Consider the following 20,503-nt stretch of genomic DNA (forward strand, 5'->3'; position numbering starts at 1 on the left):
AAAAAAGAAGAAAACATAAGAAGCATAAGAACAAAAAAAAACCAAAAAAAAAATTTTAACAAACACTCAATAGCACGCCGCCGCTCTCGCCGCCCTCCAATCAGGCCCGACCGCGAGGGCGCCGGCGGTTGCTGGGCGCCGGCTTTCTCTGGGTTCGGTGGCGGCCGTCGGTTGGGAGTGGCCCGGATGTTGACCCTTTATGACTGAAGTGAACACCTGCCCAGCACCCGGGGCGGCCTGGCGACCGCGCACAGGCTGCCGGGAGCGGCGCGCCGGCCTCCGGCTGCCGGGGTCCCAGGCCCCGGGGGCGGGCCTTCCAGAGCCCAGCGCCTCCAGCGTCCCCGCCTGCCTTGAATGTGCGCATTGCATATGCGCTCCCCTCGTAATCCTGCAAAGTCGGTACTGATAAAAGCTAAGAAAGGGAAACAATTTGCCTACATTCGAACAGCTCTGAGTGCAGAGTCAGATTTAATCTAGGTCTCAAAAAGATCCAAACTTGGGGATGGGGTGGAGGGGGGTCAATGGGGAAAAACACACACAAAGGGGACATCTGTAATACCTCCAACAATAAAGATAAAATGATAATTTAAAAAAAGATCCAAACCTGTTCCACCATTCTACACTGCTTCCAGATGTTAGCCTTTTCTGTAATAACATAAGAAATGCTCACCACAGGGCCAATAAATATAAGTTCCCTCCCCTTTCAAACTTCTCAAAGTAGCAGTTTGCCTATTTTCTAACCATATTTCTAACTCTCCTGAATTCCCTGGAATCAATCATAAGGACAGATCAGATTTGTTCACTCCCAAAGAAAAAACCATGTTTAACAAATGCTTCCTGAGCCACCCACCAGTGAGCTCAGACTCAGAGCAGGAAACTACGTACGTAGGGGACAGAATGTACATGTGTTATCGGATAATTGCATGGGCTGCTCTTCTCCATTGCTAGTGGAAGTGGGGTTCTTGAGGCACCCCTGGAATAAGAATTTCCAGATGCCCCATGAAGATGAGGTGTGGTAGAAAACTTTATTTGTATGGAATTATATCGCTCATTTTCCAAAGTCCCTTTCCCCTTAAACCAGTCCTGGAAAACATGCAGGTAGGAGCCAGCAGAGCCAAAGCAAAGCCAGCGTCCAGTTTCCGTTCCATGGTGGAGCTGAGCCCGGCATAGTGTCAGGCTAAACACAGTCCATGTGTGTGGGGTCCACATGGCTGTGGGCCATGTGGTGAGCCCAAGCCAGGAGTCAGACCCCAGCAGCAAGGAGCAGGCAAGAGCACAAGAGCCCCTTTGTTTAGGAGCTTAAATATCAAATCTTCCTGCACTTGCAGTGGCCACTCCTGCAGGCCTACTCTGGCCAATGCCCTATTCCCAGGTATGACAGACAGGCAAGCACCCTCTACATCATTTAGACTTTAGTGAGCATGCCTATAATATTTGGCCTTTCTTCTGTTCCTTTCCAGTTAATTAATAACTGGGTTAAGTACAACAATATCAGATGCACAAAAGGATCAGAGAAAAAGACTAGGCAACTAGTAACACCCTCTCCTGTTATAGGGTAAGCAGAGCTGGTCTGTGGCAGCTGTACAAAACCCTTGGCTAGGAGATGAGCAACTTCCAGTTCAATCTTAAAAGTGGGCAAGGAAGAAGTTAGTGGCTTCAGGATTGGTGAAGCCAATCTTGCCTACAAGATTGTGCCATTGCTACAGATTGACCACTGAGCACCGAGATGGCACAGCACGGTAAAACACAGACTGGGGGGGACAGCCATCTATGTGGCAACAATTACAGGACATTCCCTTAAGTGCTGCTCTAGAGGCTGGCATGTCCACCCTTAGCACTTCTCCCTACAATTACCGAGGTTCATTCTGCCTCTTGGACAAAATAACACAAAGCTCCAAGGATGGAAATGGATGCCTGAGAGCAAGGATCAGCTAATGATTTCTGAAAAAAGCAAAATAGACAATATCTTAGGCTTTGTTGGGCATCCAGCCTTTGTCACAACTACTCTGGCATTATAGATAGGATAAGAACCATAGACTATATATATATGGCTAATATGCAAAGTGTCCCCTCAGGAGTTCGACTGCTCGCTATGACGTGCACTGACCACCAGGGGGCAGCGCAGAACAAAGGAAGGCCCCGGCTGGCAGCTGGAAGGAAGGCCCTGGCCAGCAGCCAGAAGGCCCCGATCAGCCCTGATCACCAGCCAGACCTAGGGACCCTACCTGTGCATGAATTTCCTGCACCGGGCCTCTAGTATGTAAATAAATGGGTATGGTTGTGTTCCAATAAAACTTTATTTTCAAAAACGGAGAGTAAAGGGCCATAGTCTGTCAAACCTTCCCTTAGTGGACTTATATTAAAGGAAACTTCTCTCCTATTGCAAAGACTCATGAAATGGGTAATCTCTCATCCCCTTCCTCTACCATCTGCCCAGGCTCTGACTAAGATAGGGCTCCCATCCATGTATAAGGAAGACTCCTGGTCATCAGTCTGGCTTTTGCTTGCCACCTCTGGGATTCCTTGCCCACTCATGAAAGGCACAAATAGGTTTCTTCCCTAATATTGTGGCTACCAAAGCTAATTATCTATCTATCTATCTATCTATCTATCTATCTATCTATCTAAAAAGCCTAAGTGACCAAATGACTGGTCACTATGACGCACACTGACCATCAGAGGGCAGATGCTCAACAAAGGAGCTGCCCCCTGGTGGTCAGTGCGCTCCCACAGCCAACCTCCAGCAACACCCTCCCCCCTCTGCCAGCCAACCTCCCGCAGCCCTAATTGCCAGCCAGGCTGAGGGACCCCGCCCGTGCATGAATTCGTGCACCAGGCCTCTGGTATAAATACAGTTTTAAAAGAACAAACAAAACAAAAAAACACTGTGAAACATTTATTTTTGTTTTGCAGTATTAAGCATGATTAAAACCAGTGCAGAAAAATACAAAGTGCATTTAGTAAGAGGTGAGTACACTGTTTCAGTATTTGCTTCTGATAATTCAGTTAAGACAAAAAATGCATAAGACAGCGTTATTAACTCAAGGATGTAGCTGAAGAGTGAGATGGCATATTCTGTATGCTCTACTGGCCTCCAAAGGCATTCAAAGGATCGTCAAATATGTTGGCCACCTTCTGTTCAGATCTTGGTTCAGGTGCTGCCTGTGAAGAGCGACTTTTTGGTTTGGTTGTCTTAGCCTGGACGCCAGAGAAGATATCATCTTTAAAAACAAAGAAAAAGAGTTGCTAAATAGGCAAAAAAAAAAAAAAAAAGAAAGAAAGAAAGAAAGAAAGAAAGAAAGAAAGAAAGAAAGAGAAAAAGAAAAAGAAAGAGAAAAAAAAAAAAAAAAGAAAGAAAGAAAGAAAGAAAGAAAGAAAGAAAGAAAGAAAGAGAAAAAGAAAAAGAAAGAGAAAGAAAGAAAAACACAAACAAAAAAAGAAAACATCTACACAAACCACCAAAGACTCAAGTCTGGTAACAGAATGGGTTACCAAAAAAACGCTACAATAGAGCCAAGCCTCTTAGATTCTGGTCTGCTACTAATTAAGTTTTATGATCACATACAAGTCACAGGTTCTCTCTGAACACTATTTTTTCAGCTATGAAGGTATATTCTTATTTTGGAAAAAAGTAAGTATTCACACCAATAACAATATCAGCATATCAGAAAGATTACAACCTAACTCTTAATAATGGCTACCTCTAGGTTTGTTTCCCACTGTTTACATTTTCTGACGAGTATTAATCTATTACAAGAGGTATGTATTACTTCTTTTGTAATATAAGTCTTTTCTGCACCCCATGGGATGGGAAGCAGGTGGAGATGGAGCTCACAGCTTGCTTGGGGAACAAACCCAGTCTGGCACTTCAGCACCAGCTTTCTACCAGTTAACTCCAAGGTTCCGTCCTGGGAGAGGGGAAGGAGTAGGAAATGTATATCTGGCCTCAGCCCAAGTTCTATTACCAACACCAAGTCATTACATTTAGGGTTATGAGGCATTTGGCTTGCCCATTAATAAAGTAGATGTTACAACATGGAGAGAAAATGAGCATATTTACAAACACAGATCTTTGACAAGATGTGAAGTCTGAGTTATAACCTGCTTTCCTATTTAGTCCTGTTTTCCTGAATTGCCCCTCTGGGCACTGATGCTCTCTCTCCACCTAGAACTCTGACTCAACAAACTGCATCACGCCCAAGGCAGCAGCCTCTGTCAACTTTGCATGTGGCTGATAATTCTGATCCTCCTTTCATAGCATCAGTGTTCAGATTTGTCACAGGTAATTGGCAGGGGGCATAGTAAGATAAAAGTTAAATTACACTTAAAGATCAAATTCTGGGCTCCTTCAAATCTTTGATGTCCATGATACCCGAAAGCTATTTCACCATTTACCTATCCATCCTCAGCCTAATTCGGGATTACACAGCAAGCCAAAGGAAACCCATCAGGAACATTTCCAGGAAAAGGCCAAGATAAAGGTAGTAGGAGAAAACCAAGTCACTGAATGGTAATAATCTCTATGTCGTGTGTAGAAAACCCAACTTACCCATGTCATCTTCAAATATAGACTTAGCTTCCACTTTCTTTTTGGACTTTTCTTTTGGTTTTACAGTTAGGTCAGCAAAGATATCAATGTTATCATCGAACAAGTTGGGTTCAAATGTCCTTTCCTTCTCTTTTGTTTTTTGTAAGGGTTTAATTGCTTCTGTAGCAAATATATCATCCTTGTTAAGGTAAAAAACAAGCAAAAATAATATTAAATCAAAAACTTTTTACTAAAAACACTCATTTCAACAAGTTGCAGAAATGCAACCTGCCAGTGTTCTGGAACAACAACATGACCTGCCTCCTAGATTTCTGCCCGGCCCAGTCCTTCTTATTCTTCTAGTCTCAGCTTAAATGCCAACTCCATAGAGAGGCCTTCTCTACCAGTCCTATCTGAAGGAGCGCTTCCCACCTATCCATCACTCTGCCCCACTACCCTAGGTTGTTCTCTATTTGACACTTAACATTATCTGTTGCCCTGTCCCAATTCCCCTCCCTGGGAGCTCTGAGGAGCAGAGCACAGGTCCTAGTTCACTGGTGTCTCCAGTACTCAGATGCTCAATGCACACCTGCCCACAGAGTGCTACTGAGGGCCTCACAGTCTGTGCTCAGTCATCAGCTAGGGCCTGCTTCCCCAAGAAACAGGTTCAACACTCAAACCGCAAATGCTGCCTTATATATGCCACAGAGTGGCATGACAAGGAAGCTGGCTGATAAAAAACAAGATCTGTATCAATGGTTATGGCCGGCCAGCAATTACCAACTGTATGAAACAAAACAAAAAACTATTTCTGAGTAAGTTTCAGAGTTATTAATAAGGGAACCTAATTATGATCACTAAGCAAGTAGGTACTGGGTAGCAACAAACAAACCTTATGTAATCTATAGCTCAAATGAGACAACTGGTATTTTCCTTCATATAGAACCAGGCATGAAAACACACTGTTATATCCTATTACCTCAAAAATATCTTGTGCTTTTGTGACGGCAGCTTGCTGACCATTGGATTTTGACTCGTTCCTCTTGCCTTTCTGATCTGGAAAGAGACAGTCCTCACCTTCCAGGAGAGGGAAGGGACTTGCTTCCTTGGCTGGTTTTGGTTTAACAGGCTGAAAGAGGTCGTCATCACTACCAGCCTCAGCCAGAGCAGGACCCGTGGGGATCTTTGCCTTACTTCCCCCAAGCAGGTTGGCGGGGCTCTCTGCTGCCTTTGCCTTGGCTTTTCTTCTTCCCGTGGGCTGAGTTTCAGTGTCCTTGGAAAAGATATCTCCAGAATCAAAAAGGTCACCCCCCAGAGGCTGACCCAGAGATTTCCCAGAGGGGCTTCTGTCCACTCCAGGCACCAGACCACCTGCCCAAGTCAAAGTGGCCACTGCCAAGACCTCCTCAGAGCCATCTTCTCCACCAGCTGCCCTGGGCTGTGGCTGATAGCCCGCTGGGGAAATGGCACCATCTGACAATTGTGCAATGGGTCCTCTGGGGACACTCATGTCCTCAGCCTCACTGGATTCCTGGGCAGCCAACCGTCGAGCTGCACGGGTCTGCGGCCTGCGCTTCCCTCTCACTTTGACCCGGCTCTGCAAGGACAAAAGACCACATGTTGATCTAGTGATAAAAGTGTCCAAAGCTAACACAGCAAATAATCAGCAACTCTACCTCAATCAAGATATTATCTAAGACACAGAAGAGGTTATTTAAGATGTCCAGAAGTTTAATGGCTCCTAGTACTCCAAAACTAAGTCATTTTCATCCTTCACTACTCCCCATTTTTTAGTCTTTTGAAGGCAATTTCTATTCAATTTCATACAAAAGGCTTCATCTGCCACTGGAACCCGAACAGAAATGTTACAGAGCTGTCAATGAGGGTGCAGCCCCAGCTGATGGCAGCTGGGAGGGGAGTAGGGGGGAGTGTATTCAGAGAACGGTGCCTGGAATGACAAGTTTAGGCAGGCAGTGTGGGGTGAGTGGTGGGGAAACTGGAAGCTCCAGTTGGCACAGACTAGAAAAGGTTTACTACCCATCTAAGGGGCTCTAATGTCCTCCTTTGGGAAGCGAGAGCCAGCAGAGGAGGGACACAGTCTGCTCTGTGCTTAGAAGACCTCCGGTAGCAATGCAAGAAAGGTGGGAGGTAGCGGATTTCGCTGTGGCTACTGAGAAGAATGTAAATGTAACAAATGCGGGCAGTAGAAAAGTGGATGCAGAATTAGGGAGGTGGAAGGAGGACAGAGGCTGAAGGAAGGATGAGGTGACTCTTCCAAATGGAAAATTGGCCTATTGCGTGTAACTGATGAACTAGAAAGAAACATACAAGTTGTTTGGCTAAGAAAAAAGCAAGCAAGCAAGCGCAGGCAGCTTCATCACCTTGTTTGCACTGTGTAAGGTGTCGGCCTGAGCTGGAACATCAAAACTCACGCCGGCCTCCCCACTCCCAGGAAGAGTGGGTACAGTTTCCAGACTCTGGATTCTCCCAGGTTCAGACGAAGGAAAAGCCAATTCTGGCAAAGCAGAATGCGTTCCAGAGATCTGGGGAGCCGCTGCAGGCAGCAGTGCTGCTGGGTTAATTGCTAAATTTGCCTGAAGAAGAAAAATAAAACTTACTCGTACATTTTCTTAAACACAGCAGTCCATTACTATTACTGTGACACATGGCGAGAGACTCAAGTGTACATAACGAATAATACGAGAGGAGAAATGCAAGTCCCTCATCAAGTCTTAGGACTAAACAGAACGTTATACACCTGTGCCCACCACTGGCCCAAAGAAAAGCTGTTACAGACGCAGCACACAAAAGCAATGACTGGAGGGTGGGGAGAGAGAACACCTGCAGCCGCTGACAAAAGTAAAAAATCAAGCAAGTGTACAGACGCCACAGGGTGGGCGATGAGGATTCCAGACATGTTATAATTACTTGTATTTTCCCGATCCGTGGGGATGGCTCTTTGGTTTTAAATGGAGCTGGACCTGGTGAGTCCTGTGTGAAATTACAGTCAGTTAAAAATCCATTGGGGAAATAGAAAGAATAGTGCCTCTTGGGTCACATTTATGCCTGTAAAGAAATCTGCGCTGGAGCTGAGCTATCGCTCTCTGTAACTCTCCAACGGGAAGGGCATTCCGATCTCTCCTGGGGCCTCACAACATTTCACTAGCATTACTTCCGTTATACCCCGTCATCCATTGAAAGTGACAGGCTGTCAGACTACATGGAGTGAAGGGAGACAGATCATGAATAAGGTGCATGAGAACTGTAGTGAACCGGAGCATCCAAACCTGACCAGTTGGCAAAATTACATGCTAGTTATCCCACACAAATACGACCAAGCACACAGAAATTCACCCACAGCCTGATGCACTGCTTCTAGGAGCACAAGAGGCTGAGACCTGGGAGGAGGCACTGGAGATGTGCTAGTCCTTGTTTCACAGCTCAGCATGCTGAGGCCTCAGCAGACACCCAGGGACAGCAGTGAGCCAGAAGCAGAACTCCCGTCCAGTCCTGGCCTCTTCTCAGGAGGCCCCCCATAGGGAAGATGGCTGAGGACAGAGACCTCACAGGAGGTAACATGAGGGGGAACCAAGAAACTGGAGGCAACATATATTTTATTCAAATGTAATTCTACTCCAAGGTACCCCAAAGGGAGAAATGGGGGTCCTAGTGGGAAAAGATTCTTCACCCCACCTTAACTCTATCTTAGACTAGAATTTGGAGGTATTACAAAAATAACAATGATAAGTATGGATTCATGGACTGGACTATGGGATGAAAAGAGAGATGAGCAAGGATGAAAAAATACAATAAAGAAAGAGAAGTGGTCTGAGGTGCTATTTCCTCCTAATTAAGAGGACCTGGCACAACCCTGGCTCAGTAGAATGAAGTTCATCTGGACTGGGATGTAAACAAGAGCTCAAAGTCCTTAAAGCAATCAGTTCTAACCTGAGCGGTTTCCGGTTTCCATAGCCTTTTTTCTTTGATACCTTGAGTGGATTCAGGATGTTTCTGGTTCTTGAAAGAGCCAACAGAGTGATCTTTTCTCACTGCACTCTTCTTTTCTGATACCTTCAGATGAAAAAGGATACTAGAGGTCTGCCAAGCAGCTTGGTCATTTGAAAGAAAAGTCATAATGCAATAGAAGAATCTGGGTTCTGAGTTTTAAGGTCATTTCTCAAATGAAAGCTGAACTAACTCAAAGGCAGCATTTCAGAAATAGCATTTTAAAGACTGACTTTCTAAGGAGTCTTCTCTGTAATAAAAAGAAAACAGTACTTACAATATCTACTGGGACAGGGGCAAATGACACATACAGGCTAACACTCAAATTTAAAGATTTGCACCTGAAAAGCATGAATATTTAGTAACTGCATTGTATGCACTGACCTTTCAACAAACTTAAAAATCAAACAAATTTGTAATAAAAGAGCCTGATTTAGTTAATGTTTTCATGTTAGCTAGGGAACAGGAGATGGGGACAGCACCACCATTCTCAGCACATGATTGGCCAATCATTTATTATGAAGACCCACAATTCTCTGGGTATTTTCTTAATCCTGTAACTAGACATTAATTTCTTTTTCCAGAAGCCTTCCCACACACCCCAGTATTGAGAACAAAAGGCTGGTACCAAAGGCTGGGACTTGGCAGAACTGAAAAGGTCATCATCTTCATCATCTCCAAAGAGGCTCCCAACACTTGGCTCTAACAACTAGAACAGACAAAACTCAAATTCAATATCCAAACCAAAACAACTTACAAAGAGAGCGAGGTGAGTTGCTGAGATAGTACCCAAAACAATACCACAGCCATGCTGTGGAGAACCATCTGGCACTGACCCTGGTATTTTTGGTGCCGGAGAAAAGATCAACATCGGGGTCATTGTCCTTCTGGAGCTTGTGACTGAAAAGGAGCTCTTCATCCTGGAAGACACCTGTGCTCTTTGGGTGGGCATCAGGGTCGGGACTCTGGGGAGAGAGGAAGAGGGTGTGTGTTTAGGTTTCTAAGGATTTCTCTCAATGAAATCGCACACAACTACAAAAATGGAACAACAAAGATACCTCCTGTGGCTTTGTTTACAAAAGCTAAAGGCTGAACACAGCCTAAGTGTCAAACAGAAAGGGAATGACAATTCACATAATGGAATACTATGCAGCTACCAAAAATAGTTGAGAATATATAAATACAGATAACAGATACAACTTTTGTGTAGTATCTGAACTTTTTACTTATAAAACAATCTATTAGTTCCATAATGAGAAAAATTTTAGGGGTGAAAACACAAAAATTAAATAAGTTCTCTCCATCTCATTGCCAAAGAGAAGAGACAGCAGCTGTCTTAAAACCAGAAACTACACAGAGTGGTCAAGCACATATGCCTAACCTGCCAGCATCTCGTCCAAAGTCCTGGCACAGGTATAACCAGCCAACCTTCCCCTATTCCCATCCACCTCCTACTCCACTACCTTCAGATTCCAAACCAGTTCATTTTGTTTGCTAGGATGTCTGACATTGAAAGTTACTATGTACATTACTTGGTTTGACATTATAATGCCCCAGATTCTAAAATCCTCCCCTATTTTGTTAGTATCACATCCACAAATTAAAACAAAAAAACTCACTCTTGACAAAATGGGTCACATTAAAAATTAACTAATAAGCCCTGGCCGGTTTTATCAGTGGTTAGAGCATCAGCCTACAGACTAAAGGGTCCGGATTCAATTCCAGGTCAAGGGCATATACCTGGGTTGCAGGCCAGACCCTGGCCCAGGTCAGGGCATGTGCAGGAGGCAACCAATCAATGTGTCTCTCTCACATCGGTTTTCTCTTTCTCTCTTCATCCTCCCTCCCTTCCACTCTCTCTAAAAATCAATGGAAACAAAAGAAATACCCGTGGGTGAGGATTAACGCCCCCAAAAGTTTTAGTTTAAAGTTAATAATTATTATTATTGACTAGAGGCCTGATGCACAAAATTCGTGCAAGAGTAGGCCTTCCTTCCCTGAGCTGCTGGCACTGGCTTCCCTCTGGCACCCGGGACCCAGGCTTCCCTCCAAAACCTGAGACTAAGGCTTCCCTCCGGCCACCGGCAGGAACCCAGGACCCGGCTTCCCTCTCAGCCCTGGCTTTGTCCAGAAGGTTGTCCGGAAGGACTCTGGTCTAATTAGCATATTACACTTTTATTATTACTGATTATACATAAAAGCCAGTGTAACATAGAAATTAAGGCTACAATTTTCATAACTTAAAAAAAATCACAGTCCAAAATCAGCCACAGTAAGAGACTAGAAGAAATATAGTGCCCTACCCAGTTTGGCTCAGTGGATAGAGCATCGGCCCGCAGACTGAAGGGTCCCGAGTTCGATTCCAGTCAAGGGCACGTACCTTGGTTGCAGGTTTCATCCTGGCCCTCGTCTGGGCCCATGTGGGAGGCAACCAACCGATGTGTCTCTCTCACATCCATGTTTCTCTATCTCCTTCCCTTCCACTCTCTCTAAAAATCAATGGGAAAATATCCTCAGGTAAGGATTAACAAAAATCAATAAAATCTTTTAAAAAATATATAGCAAAGTACTGGTGGGGATGTGGAGAAACTGGAACCCTCAATTCTTCAGCAACTCACACGACAGGCCTGATACCATGAAATAAGATTCTTCTATCCTTCTAAAGCCTTGAGCCTTTGCTGCTCCTGCTCACCTTCCCGACGTCTTTCTTTAGAGACGGGGTGCTGCACTGATCTTCTGTTTTATCCTCTTCTTCATCAAAAAGGCTAAGAACAGTTTTGGTTCTACTTTTGGTTCCTTTGTCCCGAGAAGATGAAGAAAATAAATCAGAATGCTTGGCTGCTTCCTGAGTAGATACAGTCAAAGGCCCTTCCTGAAAAATGGAAATAAGGAAAAATATAAGACCTGGAAATGCAAATTCTATTCTGGGGCCTTCCAAGCTCCTCATTAATCCAGTAACGGCCACATTTACATGTTTCAAGGCACTGCAGCTCTACTCCCAGGTAATAAAACATTGAGGCCAATCCTCGACCGGCTACTCCGAAGAAGAGTCTTGTGCAGATAATTTATAGCCAAAGATAATTTTTTCAATCATTTTAAAACCCAAGTTCCTCATTCCTACCAAGAGATATATGCCAGTCATTATCCTGATCCACTTAGGTTGCTCAAGAGCTATAAATAACTTCTAAGTCACAGAGATAACACAAATACCAATCATTAGGAGTATTTCCTAATATTTACCTAACACACAAGTCTCAAGGAGAAACCTAACTGACAAAATTAGACATTTAAATTATAGAAGACTAACATTATATGCAATTAGAAGAATCTCTAAAATAATGCTAAAATCAAGCATTTATTCTATTCATTCAACAAGTACCACATTTCAGGTAAGTTACCACTGATCATAAGAACCATTATTACTGTATGAACCGCCAAGAAAGAAAAACTCCCAATTAAACATGCCTTTTACTGTGTGGTGCATCCTAGTTTCAGAGTGGTTCAACTGTGAAAGATTATGCTTCTTTGAAGAAATGTGTAATTACTATGTGCAAGGTAATATGCTCTGTGCTGCAGATATAATGGTGAACAAAACAAACCTGGCCCCAATACTCAAGGAGTTCATACGCAAGCAAGGGAGACAGCAGTACACAGCAGTTAGAGTTGAAGTGTGGGAAGGGCTGTGACTAGAGTAACTCAGGGGTTACGGGAACACAGAGAGGTCCACACTGAAAGCACAGGAAGAGAATGTTAACCGATGACTCAGGTTCTGCTGCAGCCCCAAGGAGCCTCCAGAGGAAAGTGCACGTGACGTTCTTCACGCAGGCCCTAGAAGGGAGACGGAATCTAAGAGTTGAACACACAGAGGATAGAAAAGTTAGAAAAAGGAAAAGGCATACAGAGACTGGTGGCAATCGCAGATTTCCAGCTAGCCAGCAGCCTTATCCACAGGCCTCTCCTGCAGGAAATGACAGATCATCCAGAAAAAGGAAGCTCATGAGTTAGAAGAAAAACAAATTTCATTTTAATTCACAGCCAACATCAACTAAATGGAAAAAAAGAGAGTACACTCAAATCTTCTTACGACAGTCATTTGAAGTACAGGTGGGGACTGGAAGGGAAAGGGGATAACAGAAAAGAGAACAAGTCAGAGAGAGCAGACATGCAGAGAGAAGGCAGCACGAAGACCAGGACATGGAAGACCACCCTGGAGGGAGAAAGGCAAAGTGGCCACGGGCACTTCCTGTGCGCATGCGGCCTGGAAGCATCCGGAAGCCGAGCAACGCTGAAGGGCTCCTGAAGGCTGGGACCAGAGATTTTCTGCTTTATACTTCCCAGTGTTTTCAAACTTTTGACCAATGAGCCATTTATTTTCTGTAGTAGGAAAATGTAAAGGCGCGCGCGCGTGTGTGTGTGTGTGTGTGTGTGTGTGCGCGTGCGCGCGCTCGTGTGCACACATGTGTGTGTATTACAAGAACAAAAACAAACGTATTGAATATACAAGAAAAAACTCCACCTTTTCTGACTCCTCAACCACATGAGTGCTCCCAAATTCTGACACCTCTTTGGCACTCTCAACCTTCTTGTCCACAGGCTTCTCTCCAAGTTGTACCTCCTTCTCTTCTTCATCGCTGAACAGCAAAGGTGGTACCTCAGGGACAGTCTCTTTTTTCTACCAAAAGATGAGTAAATGACATCCTCATGAAAAATAATATCAACAAAAACACTTGGAAATGGAGTAGAGCTACCACCCCAGAGGGACTGCCTTGCATATCTTACTCCTCATACCAGGGGAGGGGATGGAGGAGGGGCAACTGGGCAAAATGACTTTTGGATGGGCCTACAGCAGCAGGGAATCCCAAACAACTATTTGCAAAAATAACAAGAAAGCAGAGATTACAACTAGGACTGAAATCTAAAAAAACAGTCTTTAGAATTAGCATCGCTATCTGAGCTTATTGGCACCTACATAAATTCCTTCCTTAGCTTATTACCACCACAGAAACTCCTTCCTTCTGTAACTGTTCCCCTTCCCTTTCTCATAAATACCCCATTGCCTTGCTCAGGGGTGGGCAAACTTTTTGACTCGAGGGCCACAATGGGTTCTTAAACTGGACCGGAGGGCCGGAACAAAAGCATGGATGGAGTGTTTGTGTGAACTAATATAAATTCAAAGTAAACATCATTACATAAAAGGGTACGGTCTTTTTTTTTTTTTTTTTTTTAGTTTTATTCATTTCAAACGGGCCGGATTCGGCCCGCGGGCCGTAGTTTGCCCACGGCTGGCCTTGCTCCTAATCAAAATATCAGAATGCCATTTGGGTTTCTGCCTGAATCAGTACTTCCTGAACAGTTATTACTTTGGATGGCAAATAAATGCTTGTTGCCTCTCACTTTCGCCTTTTATTTTTAGGTTAACACTCAAAAACAAAAAACATGTGCTATCACTGCAATGTATAGAACAAGCTGAAACCACAGCCCTCTAAGGAGTTGGCTAATGTCGTGGTGGGAGAGACAGCAAGACAGGCTACCCCCCGGGCCCAGCTGGCAGGAAGCCAGAAACCCCGTCAGTTGCCCCAATGCTTTCCCTTTTCCTTACGGCCAATTGGCAACTAGCCTGAAGGGCACTGCTGCTCCAAGTTTACTTGGTAGGCTTCAATTGTGTTCCCTTTGCTCACACATGCGCCTAACAAGAAAGACTGTCCTTTCCGTAACCCTCCCTCATTTAAATGCTAAAAAACACACCCCTCAGTGGAGATTTAATAGGGTAATGAGACATGCAAATCATGAAGAAGCATGTAGCTCCACTGCTCAGGCACCAGAGAGTCCCTGCTTCCAGATACTCAGACATGATGCTCTGACATCATCTTTCCTGCTTCCACTTCTTTAAAACGGCTCCGTGGGCTTGAACCGGGCCCTGTTGGGCAGCAGCAGCACTTCCTTTCTCCCCCTGGATGCTGTTTCCCTAGAGTGCTAGAGCTTTGTAATAAACCTCTCCCCTGCCCTAACCGGTTTGGCTTAGTGGATAGAGCGTCGGCCTGCGGACTGAGTGGTCCCAGGTTCGATTCCAGGCAAGGGCATGTACCTTGGTTGCGGGCACATCCCCAGTAGGGGGTGTGCAGGAGGCAGCTGATCGATGTTTCTCTCTCTATCCCTCTCCCTTCCTCTCTGTAAAAAATCAATAAAATATATTTTAAAAAAATAAATAAATAAACCTCTCTCCTGAGGACTATTTTTGTGGTGAACTCCCTCGATTTCTATCTCGAGAGTTCCAATGAACCCTGGACAGGACAGTGAAGGGGGCACATGCAAAGAGAAGAAATAAACACCACTCCCCCAGGCTTGCAGACACAGCATCTCAGAGTTTCTGCTACCACATCGTCTGGACCTGTCTCCTTGTGCCTCGACTCCACAGGTCCTGCAATCGCTTACTGGTAGATCCTTACCTCTGCCACTAAGACAACTACTAGTCTCCTTTCTGCCTCCCTCCTCTTCAGCTGTATAACACCTTCCAGAGCTATCATGCTAAACTAAAACACCAGATTATTTCACCTCCTACCCCAGACGTGTACCATTTGCATTAAGCAAATGCTAAGTATGACAATGAACTGACACTCATTATATCCCTTTACTCCTCTACACCCCATTAGTCTCACTTTTCCTTAAACCTGTTGTAAACTTTCACATGCCACGCCTGCTCCTCACAGTTTATAGTGGCAAATCCTCATCTTTCAAGGTTTCCTGTTCTCATCAGTAAGTATCAGCTGCTTCATAGACAAGAATATAGCCCAGCCAGAATGGCTCAGTGGTTGAGCATCAACCTATGAACCAGACGGTCATGATTCGATTCCCGATCAGGGCACATGCCCAGGTTGCAGCCTCTATAGCCAGTGAGGGGGGCATGCAGGAGGCAGCCAATCAATGATTCTCTCTCATCACTGATGTTTCTATCTCTCCCTTTCTTTTCCTCCCTGAAATCAATAAAAATATATATTTTAAAAATATATGTATACACACACACATATATTACTTATATCTCTACCTAGCCTTTGCTTTCTTCTTAATTTACATTAATAGCTATCACACGTCTGTTTGTCCATTTACTTGAAAGAATCATACAGTGTAATTTCAATCACGGTATTTTACATCAGACAGGGGCTCTACATAATTCCGCAAGCCTCTGCCCTGCCTCTCATCTGTCCATTCCCTGGAGGCAGAACTTCAGAGATCAGGAAACTGAGGTTATGTGACTTGACTAGAGTGATCAGTATTCTCAGGGCAAGTCACATCAGAAAATTTTGAGAAAAAACTGTAACATATCACACCACTAGACTAGATGGAATGAGGCGGTGAGCTTTGAAGCAGTATCTAAACGAAGTTAGGAAGACAGATTTGGAAACTATAGAAGAACATTACTAAGATAAGCAAAATTATGAATCAAGTAGGAATAACAGGGTAAGAAGATTTTTAATTTTTGTTAGGAAGAGATTCTTAAAATGCATAATTGTTTGAACTTGAATAAAAAACTGGAAACCCACAAGAGTTTCAGAAGAGATAAGGCAAAACTGAAATAATTTTTTTAAATTTTGTGGATATGGATTCACTGAAAACTACATATAACTTTGCTGCAAGTTAATGAGGGTAAAAAATGAGAATTATGGTGAAACATATTCTCCTTTCATATAACAATGAACCTTAAACCAAGAAAAATGCTACCCAAACTACTGGGTGGTGTTTTTTAAAATATATTTTAACTACAGGCCTGGTGCACGAATTCGTGCATGGGTGGGGTCTCCTGCCCAGTCCCTAATCGGGGCCAATGGGGGCTAGCCAGCCGGGGAGGGATGGCTGGAGATTGGCCGGCGGGCCCTCTCGCCCAGTTCTGATGCACTGGACCCCAGTAGCAAGCTATTGGAGCACCTGCCCTCTAGTGGTCAGTGCGCATCATAGCGACTGGTTGAGCAGTTGACCAATCGGTGGACCGATAGGTTGGACACTTAGCATATCACGCTTTTATTATGTAGGATGATTTCAGAGAGGAAAAGAGAGATAGAAACATCAATGATGAAAAAGAATCACTGATTGGCTGCCTCCTGCACACCCCCCACTAGGGATTGAGCCTACAACCTAGGCATGTTCCCCTGACCAGGAATCAAACCATGACCTCCTGGTTCATAGGTCAATGCTCAACCACTGAGCAACACCGGCTGGGCAAATCTATTGGTTTTAAACCTGCTAAAGATAAGCTGACCATCTTTGTTATAGGTTAATTTTCTTGATAGGTTTATAAGTCAGTCACATTTACCTTACTTTAAAATATTCTAAGATTTCTAAACAAAAGTATCTTTTATATATTGTGTCTAAAGCTGATTATATTTCATAAATGGTAAAAGTCATGCAGATTGTTCAGCTACTTACCTTTGTCTTATTTAATAATCCTAATGCTACTGGTTTTACAGTTTTACATTTCCAGAACCTTTAATATTCATTAGATTATTGCTCATTTATCTGAGGTAGAAGTTACTATTTATAATTTACAAAGAAAAACCACTCAGATCTCCTGACTCTTTTAACCATGGAGCCACTAATGTCCTATTGAGGGAGCTGCAAGTACAGGCGATTTGAGGAAAGGGTTGTGAGCACCTCGAAGCACTGCAGAGCCCACACCAGGAAAACAGCATGCTCCCCAATGCTGAACACTTCAGAGCCCACACCAGGAAAACAGCATGCTCCCCAATGCTGAACACTTCAGAGCCCACACCAGTAAAACAGCATGCTCACCAATGCTGAACACTTCTGGCAAAGCTGTGCAACCTCACGCAATGAGAATGTGGTTAGGAAAGAGTTCCTCATTCGTTAACTGGCATGTGTCTGGTCTGGGGAGCTTTCATAGGACAAGTTAACATTTTTACTATTTCTGAAAACATGAATAATTATTTCCAGGCAAAAGAGAAACATCCTCTTCTGGAGTATTCTGGGACAGGATGAGTCGCCTGAATAGATGTGGGTGAGGCTGGACAAGATGGGTCCAGTGAGAATGAGAGTACAGGTGGCATGGTAGACTCAGCTAAGGCACTGATTGCAACAAGAGGATGACAGGATCAGTTATCTTTAAGAAGAGAACCAGGGCAACAGCAAGGAGAATAGATGAAGGGAAGGAGCACTGACAGAGGCCAGTTAAGAAATTATCTCAATAGTCAAGGCTAAAGGCGGAGGGGTAGGAAGAAACATCCCTCACAAACGTGCAGAAAACAGTGCTGATGACTCCACCAGAGGAGAAACAGCGGCACATGTCCTAGCACAGTGACACTGTGGAGTGCTATATAGTATTGGCAAAGAGCAAAATGACGAATATGCTGCAGGACAAAAAAAGATGCACCAAAATGTACAACATGCTCTTATCTAAATTTTTTTAAAAAGATGCACATGCTTAGAAACAGGCCCCAAAAAACTGACAGCACATTGTGACCAATGGTTACATCTAGGGAGAAATATGGAATGGGGACCTTCTTTATGAAAGCATCCACCTATTACTGTGTAACTTAAACTTAAACAAAAAATATTTAGGAAGGAAGGAAGGAGAGCCAAGTATCACCCTGTAGAACAGGATCCTGCCCTGTCCCTCCTTCACTGCAGCCCCGAGGAGGAGCGATGCACCTGGGCAGGCGCAGGTGTCAGGGATTTGGTCGCCCATCGCTGTGGTGGGAGGGGGAGGAGCTGCCATTTGGATTCTGTGGCTGCTCCCACATGGAAGGAGTGCCAGAGGGTCATCTCTTCCTCCCGGTCTTGCATGTCTTTCTGCCTCTAACACATGCCAAACTGGAGTGCTCTGAGGTTGGGGCTGAAGGCCCTCCTGGCAGGTGGCAAGTTGGTCTGATTCCTGGCCGTTTAAGCTAACCCAGCTAGGTAAAGGTATTCTTCGTGGGGTCCAGCTGAAGAAGTTCTAAGAGTTCCTTTGGGACTGGTGGCAATGGCCAGGTGGCTATAGCACTGTTGGCCTCACTTTGTTCTAGGTGCACATACTCACTAAGGGAATGTGTGGGAGAGAGATGAATGACAGGCCAAAACAGGACTCCAGTGTGACTAGGTTCCCTGAACACACATCATAATGCCACCTTCCTCACTCTTCCATACTCCTGACATAACTAACATCAAGATTGGCTAAATGGCCTACTTGTTTTGGCTCAGTGGATAGAGCGTTGGCCTGTGGATTGAAGGGTCCCGAATTCGATTCCAGTCAAGGGCACATGCCCGGGTTGTGGGCTCCATCCCCAGTAGGGGGCATGCAGGAGGTAGCCGATCAATGATTCTCTCTCATTGTTGATGTTTCAATCTCTCTCTCCCTCTCTCTTCCTCTCTGAAGTCAATAAAAATATACTAAAAAAACAAACAAACAAAAAAAAAGATTGGCTAAATGTTTTACCTTAGGTGACTGGGGTAATGATGCTACTTAAATGTAATCACTGGAAGGGTATGTCCACCATGAGCCACTGACTGGCAATTTTTTTTTTATCACACACACTTTAAAAAAAAAATTTTTGAACTATAGTATTAAACACTTAACATAAAATTTACCACTTCTAAGTATCATTCAACAGTGTTAAAAATAAGCACATTGTTATGCAAGCAATCCTCAAATTTTTTTCATCTTGCAAAACTGAACTGTGTACCCATTAAACAACTCCCTACTTCTGCTATCCTATAGCCCCTGGCGACCACCATTATACTTCCTGTTCCATGGTCCAGGCACCCCGTGTAAATGGAATTATACAGCACTTGTCTTTTGTGACTGGCTTATTTCACTCATATAATGCCCTCAAGGTCATACATGTTGTAGCATGTCAGAATTTCCATCCTTCTTCAAGACTGGCTATGATATAAACCAGAACCAGAGTGTTAGCACTTAAAATACGCCCCTAAAAGAGAGAACTCAGGCGTTAACTACCATGGTCTAAGGTAGAACTCCATGCAGCTGGCGCTATACCTGGCACTCCCTCAGAACCAGAGCAGTGCCCCCCCTCCCCCCGCCCCCCGCCCCCTTTAAACGCCGAGACCTACACTGACACCGCACGGGCTGCTGCCAGGAGGAGTCCTTCTCTCCAGGCTTTGCATGTGCACTTCATTTGAATACACCACTAAGCGGAGACCTCTTTCTAAAACTCCACAAATGGGTCTCCATTAGACTCAGCCTCCAGGTCAGCTTTCAGGAACTGATTCAGGGAAGTATCACTACTTATGTAACATCACTTCGAGGCTATTTCCCGAGGCTAAGAGACTAAGAATACCGTTGTTGCAGGAGGAATGGATGTGGGAGGAGAGCCAAATAGGGAGCTTCCACTATCAGCGTCGTCTTCAAAGAGGAGCGATGCTCTCTGGGTCTTCTTTTGGCTACAAAAGCAAACAAAAGGCAAATGTGATGTTTTAAGAAATGCAGTATCCTTTCTGAGGCACACCTATAGAAACCCACCTACCACTAAAGCATCTGAGCCAGCTGTTGAGCGTACACAGCTGAAAACAAGCAAGAAAAGCCACTGAAGGAGGTGCTGTTTGTACAAGGTCCAGGGCCGCATTATCTTGTCCCTTTTCAATGACTTTTCCCTCAGTGTAGTGCACTGGCTGTTAGCTTTGCGGAGTCACACACACTCAGCACTCACAAACGGAGCATCCTCTCTCACCACCCGCCAAGGCACAGGAGGAGCCAGAGCAGGAGGCCCGTTTCCAGAGCACTCAGGAGGCACTGTCAAGAGATGGCAGGGCCAGGGCCTGCTTTGGGCTGTGACCCGCAGGCTGGTGCCCTCTGCCCACTCAACCCTGTTTTCCAAGCACCTTTCTGCCCTTGCATACCTTCTCTTCAAACCCGAAACCCATCCTATTCCACTCTCCATCACATCACCATTCATCCACCTCCTACCCCGTGTTGGGCAGCCATACCAACATGCAGCCACAGCTCTCCACACCACCTTCCTGAGC

General features: G+C 44.6%; 1 protein-coding gene across 4 annotated transcripts in view; it reads right to left on the bottom strand.

Annotated features, from left to right (window-relative positions):
• Nucleotides 1-2,881: 2,881 nt before the first annotated feature.
• WASHC2C (WASH complex subunit 2C) overlaps nucleotides 2,882-20,503 on the bottom strand; it is a 67,554-nt gene continuing 49,932 nt past the window's right edge. For 3 of the 4 annotated variants that reach the window (XM_023761294.1, XM_023761292.1, XM_023761295.1), the window contains 11 exons: nucleotides 19,819-19,921; nucleotides 13,050-13,205; nucleotides 11,226-11,405; nucleotides 9,370-9,498; nucleotides 9,162-9,242; nucleotides 8,477-8,599; nucleotides 7,457-7,519; nucleotides 6,910-7,122; nucleotides 5,508-6,125; nucleotides 4,550-4,727; nucleotides 2,882-3,221 (listed from right to left, as the gene is read on the bottom strand). In XM_023761294.1, the coding sequence (XP_023617062.1) occupies nucleotides 3,085-3,221; nucleotides 4,550-4,727; nucleotides 5,508-6,125; nucleotides 6,910-7,122; nucleotides 7,457-7,519; nucleotides 8,477-8,599; nucleotides 9,162-9,242; nucleotides 9,370-9,498; nucleotides 11,226-11,405; nucleotides 13,050-13,205; nucleotides 19,819-19,921 (1,981 nt within the window). In that variant the 3' untranslated portion in view covers nucleotides 2,882-3,084. The remainder of the gene's footprint in view (nucleotides 3,222-4,549; nucleotides 4,728-5,507; nucleotides 6,126-6,909; nucleotides 7,123-7,456; nucleotides 7,520-8,476; nucleotides 8,600-9,161; nucleotides 9,243-9,369; nucleotides 9,499-11,225; nucleotides 11,406-13,049; nucleotides 13,206-19,818; nucleotides 19,922-20,503) is intronic. The other variant, XM_023761293.1, reaches the window with a different exon arrangement.

The sequence above is a fragment of the Myotis lucifugus genome, unplaced genomic scaffold (assembly GCF_000147115.1).
Source record: "Myotis lucifugus unplaced genomic scaffold, Myoluc2.0 scaffold_206, whole genome shotgun sequence".
Classification (NCBI taxonomy): Eukaryota; Metazoa; Chordata; class Mammalia; order Chiroptera; family Vespertilionidae; genus Myotis; species Myotis lucifugus.